Here is a 19,390-nt window from a genome sequence, read left to right on the forward strand (position 1 = left end):
GCACACCAGAGCCTCATGCTGGCTCATAAAGAACCCGGGACTCGTCCTCATCCGACGCACACACACCGGCAGCCGGGCTCCTCTCCTCCGCGGCGAGCCTCCGACCGAGACTGCCAGACCCTGGGCATGCAAGTCCCCCTCTCCCCACCTCACTCCCCAGCTGCTCAACTTCTCCTCAGAGCTCCTGTCAAACTGAATCGCTGACCTTGACAGTGCGCTGTGGGCAGGAACTTTACCGGAGGGTGGGTGGGGAGGGGAGGGGGGGGGGGCGGGGTTGGAGGAGGTGTGCATGTGTGTGCTTTTTGGTGCGCGTTTCTGCTCCGGATCTGGCAACCCGGCTCCAAAAGGAGAAGAGGAGAGGAGCAGGAGGAGGAGGAGGAGGGGGGTGTGAAAGATTCGAGGAAAAGTCTGTTGGCTCATTTGAGGGGGGGAAACTGGGACTGCCTGGACCGACGGGGGAGGCTGAAGTTTAAGAAGAAGAAGAAGAAGAAGAAGAACGCGACATCTCAAGGACGCGAGAAGAAAAAGTGCGGGGAGCCGCTCGGCGTCTTACAGGTGCAGCGACGGACCGCCTGGATTTGGACCTAACCCGGATTCATCTGCCTGAGTTGGGTTCAGTGTCTGACAGAGGCTAACTCGGGCTGGCTCGGCACTCACGGGAGATCCGCCTCGCCGCCTCCAGGGGCTTGTGGAACTAGCGCGTTTGAATTGTGGAGCAGATCCGGACTCTTTGTCGCTCCGGCAGCAGCGACTCGTTTATTCTCATCTCTGCACTCTGAGTTCGGTGCGCCCTGCCCGGCTCCGGTTCGGGTGGCAGGTCCCCCCCCCCCCCCTAACCACCACCGCCACCCAGCCGCCCTCTCTTCCTCTTCATCATCCTCCTCCTCCCCTCACACAAACAGTCACCCCGACTACAGCGGAACCGACACCGGGACTGGAGCGTCCAGCCTCCGGGGCTCAGCGGGCACTTGTTGTTGTCCAGTCTGCGCGCTTTGGGACCATGTTGGAGGACTCCTGGAGCAGATCGATGTGGCGCGCCACATGGATTTTATTTTTCACCTCACTCATCCACTCCTGTCGGTCTCAAGGTAAGAGAAAGGGGGGGGGGGGGGGGGGGGTTGGTTTGGGGTTGGCACGGATCCGAGCAGGCAGCACACAGGCCCGGTGACCGTCTCCTGCTTTCAGGCTCCCGGTGCCACATCCCCTTTGTGTCAGTGAGACTTTTGTGTTTTTTTGTTTTTTTTTTTCCTCACTTGTGAACTTCACCGAGTTGAATCTTGACCCTCCTGCAGCCGAGGCGGATAAACTTCAGCTTTCAATTCGACCGTTTCCTCTGCAGCCGCTCTGAACATAAATAATGAAGGCGTCATTAGAAGCCCAGCTGTTTAAGAAACAGAAAATTCCGAGCTAATTAATAAATACTAATTAATTAATCAGCCCCGGAAATTAAAACTTCTGGCCGCGATAAACAGGCGCGTGTTGCTGTTAAAGCCGCGTGAGCGCGCGCGCGGTGCACGAGCATGCGTAAATGTTGAAAATGAATTGAGTTCTGTGAGAATTTTATGCAGCTTTGCCCCCTCCCCCTTTTTCTCTTTACACCCTTCCTCCTGAGCAGTGATGGAGCCAGGCAGTTTGCAGCGACTCACTGACAGCGTGATATTTTTATTTCTTTTTTTTTTTTCCTGTTGTCATGAGTAAGTTGGCTGAGCTGGAGTAACGCCTCCAATTCTCTGAGCAATAATCCCACAAGATCCCAGTAATATTCCTGAGGAGACCGAGGCTACTCCAACCTCAGGCCTTCCCCTTTCCTTCATTTTTATCCATCTTCCAGTTCCCTGGAGGATATCAGTCTTTTTTATGTGATATTTACTCAGCAGCATTTCAGAAATGATGCGATGCAATCGTTTAATGACAGTCTGTTATGGTGAGAGTGGGGAAAAATGCTTTGGGGAAGGAATGTCTGCTTCTAAGCGCATGACTGTATCTTTGATTAATTTTTCACACATTTGGACCAGGGGTCTTTTGGGAGCTGGTCCTCAGTAACGCCACACTTCATTATTACATCTATTGAAGCACAGTGATGGGATCTAATTGGAGAATGATGATCTCGGTCAAAGGTTGCGCTCTCCTCTCTGCGGCCTGCAGGCCGTCATCACAGGACTGCGGAACCTCATCGAAATGAAGCACGTTCAAAGTGCATCCATTCGCTCGAAGACTTTGGACGACGCTATCGCTAGCTCAACGACATTTGGCTTAAAAGAGAGCGCTTTGCCTTCCGCTGCTGCAGCCTCCCCACTCCGGTAATTGGGATTCAGGTGTTGCTGCCACAGTAAAGAGGGAGTATTACCTCTCAAGGTAGACTCTTAAGCGCTCGGTGGTGCTCACTCAATAATACAATGTAGTGAAGATGAAAAAAACAAACAAGGCAGATATCCATCATTCATGAGGGCATATCCCAGTGCCTGACATTTACAGGAGATTGATAACTCAAGTGTTCAGGGCATTAAGAACCCTGACATCGTTGTGTTTTACCCCCCCCCTTTCCTTTTCCAGGTTAAATAGGAACACATTATTTGCGACAGCGGTCTGGTGGAGTGGTGTGGAAGTTTGGGGATGGAGGATAGCCACTCGCTGCCACTCTCCCTCCACTGAGTCCATCCAGCAGCGGCCATCAGATTTCATTACGCTGTCGCTCCTGGGTCAGAAAATGTAGGATTTAATTGGACTCTCTTCAGACCGTTCGGAGTGCAGCTCGTTGAAAGTGACCCCAGTGTGGGCTGCTCTCTTTTCATCCGATGATTAAAGAACATGATGAGGCGAGTAGCATGCCTCTGGATGGACATGTCAGCCACTGCTTGCCACATTTTAATGACCAGTCGACTGAAACTGCTTTTTAACGACAGGAGAATGGCCTTCATCAGACCAAAGTGCTATGAAGTCCTGCTTCAGGGCTTGCTAAGCCGATAGAGTATTTTGTATATTGTCATTCATCATTTCAGTCACCCCAGAAAAAGCTAAACTTTCAATGCTAACACATATATATATATATTTTTTTTTTTTTTACTTGAAATAAATTTTACACTTGATCTGTCAGTAGGATTTGATGCTCTTACCTGAAATGTTGGACCTTTTTTACATTTCAAATAAAAGCCCTGAAGGCTGTAGCACTCATACTCTACATTTGTTAGCTCACGCATGCACACGCTCTCCTGCTTCTTCTCTAAATCAAATGTGTGTGTGTGTGTGTGTGTATATAAATACACAAAAAAAACAAACCAACCCAAAAACAAACACGGGCCAATCCTCCAAATTCACACTGGATATTTAGTTTAATATGGCAGTTATAGCAGCTGTCAGGTCTGTCCCACTGTTCACTTCCATTCATTTACTGAGGTCATGCAGAGACAATGCTTGGCTCACCTGCTGCTTTTGTAGTTTCTAACACATCTATTTTGGAGCTCTGTGTGGGGTGTGGGGGGTAAACTTTTGGAACTTCTTTAGAGTAAGTTGAAGACTTGATTCACGTCACAGGCGTGGCACTCGCATTAGCTGAGTGTTCTGTTGGGACTCTGCTGGTGGAGAGATCAAGCTGTTTTATGTTGTCTTGGTGAGGATGCGAGTCGCGTTGAGTCTAACTGCTTCAGGTGGAGATAAAATTGGATGCTTTGTTACGACGGGGCACATAATCATGGACATGCGGTAGCTGCTCAATGGCTTTTAGATGAAAAAGAGTGGAAGCAGCAGTTGCATGCGGGAACATTAGACTGTTGGGACTTTGGGGTTTTCATCTTTTGTCTCCTTGATGCAATTCTGCTTCTCATCTGAAGGGTTTGACACTTCTATGCCATCAAGACGATGCATGGTGTGTGTGTGTGTGTGTGTGTGTGTGTGTCTGTGTGTGTGTATACTTGCAGGCCTATGTATTGTGTGTTTTTATGTTTTGAGACCTTGAGCAGCCAATTCCATGGAGGTAGAGCACAGACAGCAGATGTCTGAGGCACTGTATTTAGATGTTTTTTTTTTTTTTTTTAACGACTGTTAATGCATTATTGATCTTTTGTTTTTTCTCTTCTTAGTCTTCAAAGCCACCTTTGGTGTCTGATATGAGTCAGTCTTTTACAAGGCAGCGAGCACAAGCGTAATTTTTAGGATTGTTTTAAGTTGACATGATGGATTTGGTCAGAGCTGAAGTGAAGTAAGCCATGGAAGAACTGCTTGAGACTGGAGTGTGAGTGACTTGTGGCGACAGTGAGGTTGAGAGAATGTCTCAAGACTACAAATGCCCTGATTTGTCACTCATCTTAATTGACAGACTGGGGATCTCAGTTTCCTTGTAGTAGCTGTGCTCTGTGAAATGATTTGCAAAAGTAAAAAGAAAGAGGGGGGGATTAAAAAAACCCCAAACAAAACAAGAAACGGAGTCTCTTCAAGATCCCAACAACCAGCACTTTGGTAAAAGGTCACAACATAACGCCTTTAGCATTCAGCTCTTTTGGGAAAAAAAAACAAAACAACTCATGGTCAAAGTCCAGTGATAGATTTCTCTGAAGGATGTCTGGAGTTTCACTGCTATGTTCAATAAAACAAAACTTCCCACCCAAGGTCTCTAATAGTGGCAAGTCCAGGGGAGAAACGTAAATGAAAGACATTTTGCTTTTTTTTGTTTTTTTTCTGTGTCTTGTGGAAATGCCAGTCAGTTGGCAGTGCTTAGAAGTGGGATTTGGTGATCTTCAATTTCTACATACATGCTGTGAAAAAATGGAATTACAGTGCGAGTGTGACAATGGATTGAACGCACAAGCTACTACACACTGTTGACTCTGAAAGCTATCTGCTTTCATGATGTTCATTTTTACATTTTTACATATATGCATGTGCAAGAAGTGACGCGTTCCTCATATGTCCTTGAAGCCCACCGCTATCATCGTATCATCCCGAACCTTCAGGATGGTTGGAAGTAATCACCTCATCCCGTCAGCGGTCTTTTTACCCCGTAATGGCTCTAAACGCCTCAGCGCCTCCTCCTCGGTATACAGACCTGCCTCCCACAACACAGTAATAGAAGCCTAGCGTATGCTTAGTATGCTCATTATTGTCAATACTTGGCTTATTACTGCGGGTTCGCTCTGCTATCATTCTGACAGCCACGTTAAAAGCCGCCCCTGAAAGAACACCGGAGAGAATTTAACGCGACTCGTTATGGATAGAAGCCCTGATTTTATTTATATAAAAGGACCCCTTTGTTCATTACTAATATGAATTTATGCGGCTAAAGGAAGCCACATCTTTAAAGCTCCTCCCACTCAGGTCTCATTTTGGCCTTGTGTGAAGGTACTTGCTTTGATGATATTCGTCATCCCTCATATTGAAGGTAACGAGTGAGCTTGCTGCCTGTAATTGTGTGGTGTGTGATTTTTTTTTTTTTTTTTTTTTTTAAATCCTAAACAGGCGAACTCATTACTTCACTTTGACGTCCTATATGGCATACGCCACATTCGTTGTACTTTCCTCCGATAAACCGAAGATAAAAACTGTTGCACTTGCAAAATCCTGAATATCATCGTACCAATATGCAATATGTTACTGCATCAAGATTTCCTGGATTATTCTGACTTCCTGTCCACACCAACAAAGCTCCTCATGTTAGCAGTGCATGCTAAGTCTCGGTCAAACTCATGTTACTGCTTGATGCACCAATTGGGCAATTACACCCTTGAAGCCAGCAAAAAAACATGCCTCCACACTGCCAACAATGTCATGCATCGATCTAGACACTCACTGTAATTTGCTTTAAAGCTACTGTTTTGAAGGTAGTGGGCTGTTTTTATTTTTTTTCCTTTTTCTCTTTTTGAAAGGACTTTTTGTGGATTTTGTTGAATTGAAACTCCAAAATCCCTCTCTGGCTTTAACACTTAAATGCAGCAGGTGAGGATAAGGTCAGCCTAACTTGGGGCGAGATGACATAAAAATGGTGCTACCAGCAACAGTTCTCTCCTCAGAGGAATCTTCTGAGGTGACAATGGCAGGACATAATCAATGCAGTTTCACAGCTATCTATTCAGTGACTACATTTACCAAATTCCCTCATTGGCATGCCAGCCACTTTCCACTTTCACCCCCCTTTACCCCTTCTCACTCCCTCTCAACTTTAATCGTAAAATTTCAGCCAGTCCTGCTCTTTGAAATGCAAGTTATGTAACGCCAAAAGATGACTATTGGATTGAAAAGGGGGAAATGATTTAGGATTGTACAATTTCTTCTCTCTTCTAAGTGTTGCGCAGCACATATGGTCTGACCAGAACAAGTGCTGCTGGGCTGAGGCGACGATGTAGCAGCCTTATTCGCAAATAGTCTCCCTTTAAGCCCCTGTTGTCTCGCCTGCTGTCTGGAACATGGCACAAAGGAGTCTGCTTCGTGTTTGCCAGGGCTGTCCTATTTATCTTTTCATAGTTATTAATTTGGATACTGTCCACACTTACTGGGTGGACTGGGAAAAGAGGCACTCGGGCCAGCTGGGAATTCTCACTATGAACCGAAACACACGCACACAAAGACCTATGGGACTGCAAACAAATGGGGTTCTTGTCAATAAAAACAGAGAGTCCACTTGTCTCCCTTTAGGCTTTAGTAGTGAGGGGCTGATTATCATTGTTCAGCCTTATAGCCCCCCCCCCCCCCAACAGTTCCTAATTGGGATTCTGACTGAAATGGACTGAACTGCTATTGTTGATTCTTTTTCCCCTTTGACATAGTTTGAAATGGTCCCTTTGATCGTGCTGCTTTAGACTTGTTGAGGAAGTATTGCTCCACCTTTGGCTTGTTGTGCTTTGCTTTTTTTGTTTTTCATACAGAAGGTTGTGCATTCATGGAGGCGGTTTGAACAATATGTTTGCAAAGGCCAAGTCCATCTGTGTATGCACTTATTTACAGGTGGTAGTATTTATTGTTTGATGTACAGAAAGGAGAGCACTGATAGCTTACATGTGTATTTTGCAGGGCTTTACAGTTACAGCACTACAGCGTCTTACTTTCAAGCTGCTACTCCTTTCAAACTGCTGTGTATGTCGTTACAATAAAGCTCTGGCCTGAACAAGGTTTTTTTTTTTTTTTTGTGTGTGTGCGCGCGCTGAGGACGGATTGAAGGATTTACAGCAGGGCTTTCCGCATTGATTTAATATCACAGTGGTTTAAAGCGAGTTCCTTGTTTTCCGTCTTCTACGAGCCAGGCCGGCCCACGGTTCTTCTGCGCTCTTTCGCAGCCTCCTAAATTAGCATCTGGAAGACTTCGGCACTTTTAACACCACGCTGGTGTATCTGATAGTGATCTTGGCCCGCACATGTCCTTAAAACATCTGCTCTGAAATTAAACATACCCCACTGCGCGTGCGCACACACACACACACACACACACACACACACACACACACACACAAAAAAGCCAAGAGGTACGGATGTGATTATGGACTTGAACTTTTCCCTCGCTTTTTAAGAGGTCCCATTCTGCATGCGGAGGCAGCAGGTGGGAGGTCAGCACCAGTCGAGGCTTGTTTACCAGCCCCCCCCATCTTAAAAAAACAAAACAAAAAAAAAAAACCTGACTCACTCATACGGGTCCTTGTGTGTTTTTTATAGAAAAGCCCTTAAATTGGCTGGGGGCTCGGAAAACCACCTCTGAATCCTGTAATTGCTTTTCCCTGGGGGGGCATGTTTGGTGTGAGAGTGTGTGTGCGCGCCTGTAGGTGAACTGTGAATTTGCATGCATATGTGAGTGGGTGTGTGCTGCGTGCAGAAATGGTGGCCAGGCCAAGCCCACAGACCGACTAAGCACCCCCTTCGGCTGCTGCCACACGTCCACGCTACCTCACACTCCCCCGCGTCTGTAATGACTTCCTTGCAGTGTTGCACACACAAAAACACGGAAAAGGAAAGACTGCAACACTAGTTCACGGAATTCATGAAGGGGCATTTAATTGAAAATGCCCAAAGCCATATACTTTGTGACTAAAAATGGCAAGAAATAAAAATTCCAGCCCAAACTGCGCTTCCTCCCTCCATTCTGTACGACTGGCATGGTTCCCTCTTGGAGAAGCCGGATGACAAGCAGATCAATCTAATGGCCTGGATAGTGGCAGTAGAAGGCCTGATCGATTCTGACAAACACGGCATCCTTTAACAGACATCTCATCAAAGGCCCATTCCCGCTTTTCGCCATCCCATTACCCATCTCTCCAGCACTTGGATCCGCTGCCTATTTACCCATCCCATGCAGGAATAATGGGGCCTTCACCCCCAGTTGGATTAATCAGCCATAACCATATGCTACCGTGTGCAATTACGCTGCAATTCTGACCAAGGGAAACAGCTGTTGCCATTTGAAAGGGTGGAATAAGATTGTAATTGCCTTAACTTTGATTTGTGGGGTGCTTTGATTTGATGAGAGAACACATTTTTATGCTTTACATAATAATAACATGGAATGAAGGGAACTATTAAAACATGGGAATTTTTCTGCTTTCAACTTCCAGATGCATTCGGAGGATAACCTTGCTGTTATGAGCTATTACTCACACATTATAGATGGAATGAGTGTGTTTGTTTATTTGTGTTTTAATGGCCTTTCTATTTTTGGGGGCTATGTTTTTAGATTCAATCGCCTAATGACATTTGAATATGTTTATGCACGGCGGTGCCTCACAGGCGGTACAGGAGACTATCTGTCTTTTCCCCCGGGTAAGGCAGCCGCATCAAAAGTGACTTAGCTGCTGGAGTTCTTCCTACAGCAGCATCTGATACCTACAGTATCCTCCACCCTTTTTTTTTTTTTTTTAATCAACTCGCTGCATTGGGTGACAGAATACCTACTGTCCAAAACATCACCGTGTGATGCAGCCACCTGAGAATCCTAAAGTGATACTCTGCAGGACATTTTTCTGCCCCAAACTGAAGCATGTTGATGCGAAGCTGATGTTAGAGACGCAGCAGAGCTTATTATATAGCTCCGGCTGAAGCGTCGGAAGGATTCCCCTCAGGTGTTCCAACTTCAGATAGAACCTCTGATCGGTCCGGTCTTGTCACAGTCGACCGGAAAACCTGACCTTGAAAGGCAGGAGTGCAAAATATGCAGCACCTCAGATCTCCCAAACCTTTCTCCGGTATGAGCAAATCCGGGAGAGAAGTCTAGTTATCTTGCACTCGGCTTTAGCCGAGCCTATCCGCCGGACGCTGTCAGGACATCAGTAAATAGATTCTCTGCAAATCCCAGTGATCATATTCACAGGTGGGGGGTGAGTGTGTGGTTGACTTGATAGTCAAAGTGCAAACACACAGAAAATGAAATGAAATATGATGCTGAAGTTTCGCAGAGAATGTCAACCATAATCTAAGCAGCTGTGTTGAAGGCTGTGAGGAATATTTCTGTGTAGATCTCCCAATTTTCCCCCCACTTGTCAGCAGAAGAGACAGGCTATGAATTTTTCATGTGACTGACAATTACTGGTCTTCTTTCTCTGCAGCTTTTTAAAGAAGTGTACAGTAAATGATGCACACCTTTGTCTGCTGTTGTGAGACGTCCAGTTGTTTTTGTGCAATTAACCGAAGAATGAACTGAGTGAGAGCTACAGCTGGGAGAATGTAAGGATGTGACTGTCTTATTGAATCAGCTGTGCGCTGCCAATATTTCCTCCTCCTTTAACAGCACTATAAATGACTGCTCCTTGGCATTGCTTTGAGAAGTGTACTCATTTAAATTTCTGAAACATTTTCTTTTTTTTTTTCTTTTGTTTGTCCTTGTGTGATGCTCAGAGAGTAGTCTCAGGAGATTTTAAAGAATAGTTCCCTCAACAAGAAACATCTGACATCTCTCCAAAAAAAAAAAAAGTCCTTTGCTGGTGTTTGGACATTGATCAGGGACGTATATGACATTGCTTTTGAAGAGTTCCTTTTGAGTGTGGGCATAGACCATGTAAACACAAAGCTTGATTCAAATGATTTATTTTTTCTTCACTTTTTATCAGATGATGTCTTTGAGAAATGCCATTCTTATGTGAAGAGAGGAATGAAAAGAAGCGCGATGACAGCAGCGTCAGCCGGTTAACCGGAGGCCAATCTGTGACTTCACTTGTAAACTTTAACAAAAGCCATTTTTCATCAACCGCGTCTCGCTTCCTCCACCAGAGGACACTTCCGCTCAAATATCAACCACTAATTGAAATCCTCTGAAAGGTGGGACAACTTCTCCACTTTCGCCTGTTTTCACACCTGAATGGGTGCAATGCTGCAATTGTTGGATTAACACCTAGATTATCATTTTCCCGGATGCACTTCATGCACGAGCGAGCCTCTTGACTCCTCACACATCAGAACAGTGCACTTAATGGGGATGACCCAATGATAATGGAAGGTGACTGTGTGATGGTTGTTTGGACGCTGGGCTTTGAACTCACCCTCGAGTGTTACTTACGCTTGACCTCAGCTCAGTCACACTCATAGTTAGCCGCAGTAGCATCTAGCACGCATACACTTACGCGCCATATATTGCGAGTGTATCCGTCACACAGAGATGATCGCTCTCAGCGTTGAGCAGAACGGGCAGGAAGCGCTCCATCCATCTTGATTTGTCAATAGGTACAATTTTAATTACACCTGAGTGCTGTCAGGCTGCCAAGCCGGGCGGGGAGTATCGATTCGCTCCGGCTAATTGATTAATTGCCGCGTCCAAGGGGGCAGTTTTCCCTTCAACCCCTACTGTCTTTTATTTTGTCATACTTTTCATTTCTCTGCGTGAGGTGTTTACCCAGCGTTGAGTTCACCAGCAGGAACAGGAACTGCTGCGTCATGGCGCTGAGTAAGTAAGTGGGGTGGGGGGGTGCTTATAAAGACTCTCTGTCATATTTTATTCCAGTAGGAGAGTGGCATATTAAAGAGAAGAGGATTTTTAGCATTGGAGCAGGAGGTAACGACTGAATACAAGGGCAGGAGGTGCAGTACATCACTGCAGCCATTATGTGACAGTTAAAAGGAGAAAGGAGCGAGGGGGGGTGGGGGTGAAAGATTTGGAAGCTGCCAGAGAGACATTTTTACTCACAACTGGAGCTTAAACTTTGTGTGGCTGTTGTTTTTCAGAAGCGTTCAGTTTGCCTGGTGAAACAGGGGCGTCTACTTCTTTCTTTAATTCTTCAACACCAATTTAGAAGACAATATGCACCAGTGATCAAAGCAGTGTGGACAGCATTGGCAAACACCACCGCCTTCTCTAAATCTTCCTCCCTTCCTGGCAGAAGTCTTTAAACCTCTCATAAAATGACAGAACTCTGGAGCTGCTGTGTATCACAGCCAACCAGGCTGCTTACCTCCCCAGCTTGAGTCTGCATGAAATGGACCCACTTAAAAGGCTAATGTTACCATTGTCTGTCATCAAATCCTCAGAGAGTTGGTTAGAAGTCAAGAAACAGAAATTGGTTTAATGTTCTTTTGGCACCATGAAAAAAACAAAATAAAATTGTAGCAGTTTCAACACTGTATAATTTTGTTTGGGACTAGAGTGAATGATTTGATGGTGTTAGTAAAATAAGCTAAAAAAAAACAACAAAAAAAAACTGTCTGGCTTGAGGTTATGATTCTGGATCCGGTTACTGACTGCTATGGTGTGTTTACAGACATTGTAAATTCCAGCTTGGTCTTTTGTTTTAAATATTTATCCTCAGTGTGTGGGCTGTGTTGAAATGAAAAGGTTAATGTTAATGAGTGTTTCAACATTGTTTGCTTCAAGTGGTCAACGGGAGGTTTGGATAATCACAACAGACAAAATGAGTAATGGAGACTGAGTGATGACGAGTAGGAAATAACCATCCAGAATTCATATTGTGTGATGAAGGAAAAAGACAGTCACAATCAAACTAAACGCAGCTGTTTCTCTTTACGTTGAGCAAATGGGAAATGTCAGCATGCAACCTCTGAGTTTCCTGCATGACGCATATGACACTTCAGGTTTTTAAGGTTTTGGATATTAGTCATGAGGCTGGTTTATAGTATTCAGCGGTAACAAAGGAGATCACTCAGGGCGAGCCGCTCATGAATGTGTGTCGCACAATCATTTGTGACACTATGTAGGTATGTTCGCCCAGAGGCTGAGGAAAAAGTTTCCTATGATGGCCAATTCCTCCTTTTGTCCCTTCTGGAAGCTGCAGAACACAACACAACCTACGCACAGGTTTGTAGGTTCCCCTCTGTACCTCACAGTTCTCACTCACCCACACACACACACACACACACACACACACACACACACACACACAAACACACTAATAGGCGCAAACAAACAAAAAAAAGGCATTTTATTCTACGGGGCTTATTCTTGTAAACATTATGTGAGGGAAAAGAAAAACAAACAAACAAACGCACAAAGGCTGATTGTTGCATGCTTGGAGCTCCCCTCACACATGCATGTGCGCACATATGTATACACACACTCCCCCTCCATGGCGCTGGGCAGCGTCAAGCAGCACTGTTTCATTCACCATCTGTTCCTGTCTTCACCTGTGAGATTCAGGAAATGGTTGTATGAGAAGGTAGCAGTCTTTACAGACACACACTTACAGGGGTAAAAATAGAGAAACAGAAAAAGCTGTTGAGCTGTCAGTTGTCAGTGAAGCTGAAAGTGTGCAACTCAAACTGCCTGGTATGACGATTTTTATTTGATTGTGTTTTGTAAGGTTTAAATGAATACCCCTGACATTTTGGAAAATAAATGCTTTTTTTTTTTACTTTTTCTTTTTTAGCCATTTTACCAACAGGCTGATGAGAAGATTGATAGCCAGCACAAAGGGCTGGGCTGGTTATATAATTGTCCTACATAGAAAAGGTGCTAGCTTCTGAAATATCACTGATATTTCTGTAGTTTATATATTTAATAGGACTTAAATATATATTACTTTGACAAAAGGAAACAGACAGTGAAGAGGAAATTATTCATCTGAATGCACTTATTATGAGTATCATATTGTAACTGATAGTCAGGTTCTTTATTAGATGGCTCAAAGTGAGACTTGCTGTGTAAAAGAAGAATGTTTTAGAAATCCACAAAGTGCTGTGGCCATCTTGGCGAACCCGAACTGCTGTTCTTTAAACTCTTGAATGCTGCTGATGACCGGACTCTATCCAGCTTTGTGCTACCTGGTTAAACTAAACTTTAGTTTTTTTCCTTCTCCACTTTTGGCCCATGGCTGCTCACCACCTACCTCCGCTTCCTCTATCTCTAGTGTCAAAAGCCTTTTTGAAACATTTGCAACTTCATGACACTGAAGATTAAAAGTTGGGGTTTAGAAAAACATCTGATTCTTAGTGCTGCTGATTAGCAGAATTTAGCTTTAAATGGAGCAAAGCTGGCTTATAGTACTGATGCTAAACTAAGATTATCAAACGTTAAAGCTCTTTTAACACAAATGATAAAACTACACTTTCCTCAGACGTATTCCGCAAGATCCATCTGGTTCCAGCATGAAACCCAGAGTGACACAAACAAAAAGATGTGATCTGTGGGGACATAAATTACCTTTTGTAACTTTAAAACTGATGCAAAGTTCTGAAGCCACCATTGTCTTTGAAACGCCCGACACCAAAATACCAACACTCTGCTTTGTGCTGCTTAATTTGAATGACCAGCGAGATTTCTTCAATAGCTGACATTCTTTGATATCATGCTATGTTTACACACGCTTCGGGGAGATGATGGTGGATGAAGAAGTTCAATTATCAAAGTGCAGCGTGGGTCAGCTGTACGAAAGCTCGGCCCACCAATCTAGAAAAACGCAATCCCTGAGCTAACTTTTCCTCCAAACATGCGTTCTATTATTGCTGTTTTATTATTACTACACATTATTAGGGTGCTGCTTGTCATTGGCGCAGCTTTCCTTTTCTTCATGCGGCAAGGCTAACTTCCAGTCTTTGTGCTAATCTAACCCCAAGACATCTGCTGAGATGAAATCAGCCCCGATCTTCCAATCTCACTCTGGCAAACAGCATTTGTTAGTTTTGGTCCCTTAAGTTTATTTTATTTATTTTCCGAGTGCAAATATTCTTTATCTCCAAATGTTTTTTTATCTGCTCCTTTTCATACACAGCTGCTGGTTACCTTGGATGTGATTTTTATTTTATTTTATTTTATTTTATTTTTTTATTGTAGACTTCTGCCAGTTCTGTACTATACCATCTTATTGTGCATTCAGGAGGCTTTGCACGCATTTAGATGCAGTTTTCTGCTCAGATAGTTCCTTACAGCTGTCATTCCTTTAGCCTCTGCAGCTGACGTCGCGCCCCTTCAGGTGCAGAAACACAATGCCTTGATCTTTTGACCCGCGAAGCCTTGTCGGATCCTCCAAAATAGATCTGAAGCCGCAATCTGTCATGACCAGTGAAGTTGGACGTGCTCTCTAGGCCGGGAGACACCGACACGTCAAAAGATGTGATGTTTCGCTGCGATGATGTACCAACTGACAAACACAAACAGGCTGTTAGAAGTCGTGCAAACAGAGCCCCTCATGGAGCTCCACCACTTTGCTCGGCTCGCTCCTCGACTGACTGGCAGACTTTTTCTCCCTCTGTTACCGCCCGAAGAGGAGGCTTTTGAATTTTGATAGGCAGATGTGGGGGGGGGGGCACAGGGTTAGTGCTGGCAGCTAGCAGCTGGACTGACAGACCAGAGATGTGCTGTATTTGTCTGTGGCTGCTCCGAGAAGATGATCTGTTGTTGGACGGTGGTGGTGGCGTCTCGGGTCCTATCCAGCCTTGTTGTTGTTGTTGTTGTTGTGCAGATGTGGCTTGAGAAGCAGCTGTGATAGTTCAGGCCTGTCGTCAACTGTCTGTTGCCTCCTCCGCAGTTCGAGCCGAGCAAGAAGAATGACTTTGTTTTTACCTCCTTTTGTTTTGTTTTTTTTTTTTATTTTTTTTTTAGGCCCAAAGGTTTTACTCTGTCTCATCCCTCATCCTTGTTTTTTAATGGCGGCGGGTGATTCTGCCTTTCTTGTTCTTTCTCTTCGTCTTCCTTGTTCTCTCGCTGCTCTGATCGGCTTCTTTTCTTTTTGCTACAGGCTTTGAGGGAAGAGGCGGGCAAAAGGGAAGATCAAAGGAAGCCCGCACACTCTGCCCTCCAATATCATTAGTCTATCTCTGATGGCATTATTAGTCTGCCACTGATGTCTGTATGTTTTTTTTTTTTTTATATATCATTTTTAGTTCTGATTGTGAGTCTTCTGGCCTGCATCTGTCTGTTTATGCACACGTATTCTGGTGTGCGGCCTGATGCTGGCCGTCATCACCCCCCTCCATAACAAGCAAGACATCCAAACTCCCCTCCAGCAAGGTGCATGAGGGAGCTGCCCTCTGTTTGAAGTTACTTCTCTTTGCTCTGATCTTCCTCCACCAAAAGCCTCACACCAGCACAGTCGCACACAGTAGGCTCACATAATGGGAAAGCACTGTGACGGGGGGGGGTGCAAATAAAAACAAACATCTGGAACATGCAGGAGCAGAGGGTCTCAAACCACCTGCTGAATCAAAGCTTCACTCTGCTAATGTTTCTGCATCACAGAAAAGACGAGGCTGGCACTTTTTGATCTTGTAATTCTAATTAATAAACCTCATTAAAGGTCAGAAATAACAGCAGCAACATGCTGGTTGTATAAAAAAACAAAACAAACAAACAAACAAAAAAAAAAAAAACAGCAAGAGTGGTACCGTTTTGTGGGTCACATCTGTGCAACATGCTGTGTTGCTTCCAGATTCTTGACCAGATCCTCTTCAGCAATTAAGAAACACAAATAATAAATAACCTTTTGCATACACAACTGAAACCCTCTCACACAAAAAACTGGACAAGCATATGTTAACGCACAAAACAAAAACAGGCTCACAAATGCAACAGAAAACCTTGAATAAATGCTCCAATGATTCCAAATACACATTTGAAATGCTCTTTTGTGACATTGTGATGACGAGGTGAAATTGAAAAGTGGCGCCAGTGAACCCTTACACCGATCGATCACAGCAATTCACACCTAACAATCCAACACAATTATCTGGCTAACAGATGCTATTCTTGCACTCAGAAATAGTATCATAATTAAAAATTAAGTGAAGTACTTTACTGTCAAAGGTGTGTTTAATACATCTTAAATGCAACTTTGAGGTGCCACTTGTTGGGAAGTGGTGGAACATGAGTGGCATAATGCTCGCAGTATTATGAGGGAGCATGTATGAGATGTTTCACTGTTTTGGTTGTGTGTGTGTGTGTGTGTGTGTGTGTGCGCGCGCAGGTGTATACTTTCTCAGTTATACGTTTGAGAGGGATTCAGTTGTGTATGTAAAAAGTTTCACTAGCTTTTATGAGATGCGTACAGCTGCATACGCAAAAGTATGAATTTTCAGGTGTGTGTGTGTGTGTGTGTGTGTGTGTTGAGCAGCTTTCGGTAGTTTGTGTGAAAGCTTTCCACTTGTATTTTTGTGAGGTTTTCAGTAATATCTGAATGAGTTGGGCTTCAGACATGCATCTCCGTTCTAAATGCCCCCGGATGGTGCCTCATAGGTTTGTTTGTGTGGAAGTTTAGATAATGGCAGATTTTTTTTACCTCCTCGCTATTTATGTGACTTTTGTGACATTGTATAGAATATTTACACTTGATATATTTTCTGTAGACTTTCGAATCCCGTTTCCCTGTTTCTTTTGCATAATGCATAATGGCAACCCATATGAAATAGTTCATATTTTCTTTGCTGTGATAGAATCTCAATCTCCCTCTTTTTATTTTTATTTTATTTAGCAAATCTATGCTTTTTGAAACAGCCCTCTGCAAGAGATGTCATTTTGATAGGGGCAAATTGTATGAGCTATAATGAAAGGCATTTTGGGTCGGCATTTGCGGATGGTTTGTCTATCAGAAATGTGCAACGGCGAGACTTGTAGAACTTGTCACATCGCATTTTGGCGCCTTTCCACTGCTGATCCTGAGTCCTCACTTCTGCCCACACACTTCAGAGCATGTGCGATTTCGGAGGAAGAGAGACGCCGTAGACAGTGAACACAGGCTGTAGGTGTCAGCGGGGCCGTTAGCTCACACCTAAATGTTTCATTGGTTACTGGGGGTCCATTTTGCCAGAAACTGAAGGTCCCCGCTGTCTATTTCTTTGCCTTTCAATTCTTCATACATCATCAGTTCTGCAGCTCATTTAGTGTGCACTTTCTCCTCCGTGTGTCTGCAACACACAGTTCCTGCAACCCGGCAAGCGCTGCGTAGCTGGACTGTGTGAGAAGGGGGTGAAGAAGCATGCAAGATGGAGGGATTGAAAGATTGAGAGAGACAAGGAGAAGGGGGAGGGGGGGGGGGCAGGGAGATGGAGACTGCACAGTTACTGAATCCATAAAGGATGAAAAGGGCCTTGGCAGGAGTCTTAAGGGGCTAATAAAATAAAGTTCTCTCAGATTAGTTAGCTAATAGAGCTGTAACATAGTGGTGCGTCTTAATGCTGAGGGGAACAGGGCCTCCTGTGTGCTGGCTGTGATATCGGTGGGGAGAAGCAGCAGAGGGTGGGTGGTCGTGTGTGTGTGTGTGCGGGGGGGTGGGGGGTTCAGCACTAACCTCGGACCTGCTGTGAAGAAGCCCTGTGGGTCTGATTATTCAGTGCAGGGTGAGCAGAGAGGGAGCCTACCTGGCATGACATTACTCCCCAGCAGCTTTACTACCTAACTGTATGAGATCAATGCGCTGACTGTAGTGGCCACACGTGCTTCGTGCTTTCTGCAGAAGTAGGATTTCTGCTCTGCTAGTGGGACTCGTGCTGGCCAAGCTGGCAACACAAGCAAGTAATGGTTTAAAGACGATTATGTGGTCACGTCTACGCTGATGTTTTGACTGAATGAACTGTAAAGAAGTGGCCTATTTTACACTGATTGTTATGTTTTCCCAGACTAGAGGAAAACAACTTATTTTCTTTTGCTGTTCTATTGCCATAACATGATCATTAAGTGTGCTCACAGCAAAGTGAACACATACACTGACCTTTTCCGACCTATTTGTTTCTATGGCCCTTCGAAATAGGCAGCTATTGCATTAACAGCTGTTCACTTGTCAGTCTCAGAGAAATTTTCCCCAACATCCAATTTAATTCCTTTGCTCACCAAGACCTACCTGCCTCCAGAGATGGGAAGCAAAGCTCATGTGTTACTCTTGTCCATGCAAGAGACATTTCTTTCTTCCATCTTGCCTTTTCCTACAGTTGGTGTGCTAAGCAGTTAGCCCCATCCTACCTCGTCCCATCTGATCGCAGCTTACTGTAACCTCTGATATGGGAGATAAACACATACAAAAGATTTAAGTGCTTGTCGAGCAAAACAGCCACCCCACCACCTACTCCCAGAAAGAAACTGTGTTCAGCGGCAGATGCGGCTTATAAGATTAGAAGCAGTCCAGGCAGAACAACCAGGAGTGACTTTCTGAGGTAAACAGATCACCGACATTGATGGGAATGAATACACGTCAGTTATCAGGATACCTGATATGTGGAGTTGTTAACATGTACCCATTCTCTTTGTCTGTGCAGAAAATTAAGAGAAAGCTGAGCAGATACTTTAGTGACGATTGAATCTGCTGTCACTTTTATGGCGTTGCATAAATGGCCAATACTCGTCTTTGGAACTGGGGTCTCGGAAAGCTGTGATCAACTCCGTGTGTGGGTGCACAAGTGCAGCTTTCTGCTACACTGAATGAATAACCTCCTTACAGATGACAGGGCATCCGCTGCCTTTCTTTAAACATCATCTCTGCAAGACAGGAGTGACCATGCCTCGCAGACCATCTTCCTGCGTGTCAGAGCTTATCAGGCTCAAGTTTTTTGAGACGAGCACCAGAACAGAACTAGGCAGTGAGCTGGGAAGCTGTTCGTCCACGTGCAAGCCCACGAGTTAAAGTGAACGGTGCATATGGCGCGCATCTCCTTTGGGGTGGGGGGGTGAGAGAAAAACAGAGGAAAATGAACTTCTATGAAGCAACTGAGCAGAAACAAAAGGTAGAGATGAACAAAAGGAGGAAGCTTTTTTTTTTTGTGTGTGTGTCTTCATAGTTTAACACCACAGAGTGAGTCAACTTTGTATGAGACTGATGCACTTTTAGTCTTGCAGCTACATATTTTATTATTTCACTACGTATATGTTACCGTCACCAGCTGATGTTGATGTTTGAGTGAAATGACCTTGTGGGGCAGGGAGGGCAGTGTGAGCCACCCCAGTGAGCGGAGTGGGGGACCAGATGCACGAGGATGGACAGAGGAAGGGAAGCAGGTGAACGAACTAGCTACAAAATTGACATTTTCCCACAATGTAACCCAAATCCATGCAGCCGACTTC

At 44.6% G+C, this 19,390-nt stretch overlaps 1 protein-coding gene across 2 annotated transcripts in view; it reads left to right on the forward strand.

Annotated features, from left to right (window-relative positions):
- The first annotated feature begins 434 nt into the window (after positions 1 to 434).
- sdk2b (sidekick cell adhesion molecule 2b) overlaps positions 435 to 19,390 on the forward strand; it is a 227,546-nt gene continuing 208,590 nt past the window's right edge. For both annotated transcript variants that reach the window (XM_029527583.1, XM_029527584.1), the window contains exon 1: positions 435 to 1,088. In XM_029527583.1, the coding sequence (XP_029383443.1) occupies positions 1,001 to 1,088 (88 nt within the window). In that variant the 5' untranslated portion in view covers positions 435 to 1,000. The remainder of the gene's footprint in view (positions 1,089 to 19,390) is intronic.

Source organism: Echeneis naucrates, chromosome 19 (assembly GCF_900963305.1).
Source record: "Echeneis naucrates chromosome 19, fEcheNa1.1, whole genome shotgun sequence".
In the NCBI taxonomy this organism is placed as follows: domain Eukaryota; kingdom Metazoa; phylum Chordata; class Actinopteri; order Carangiformes; family Echeneidae; genus Echeneis; species Echeneis naucrates.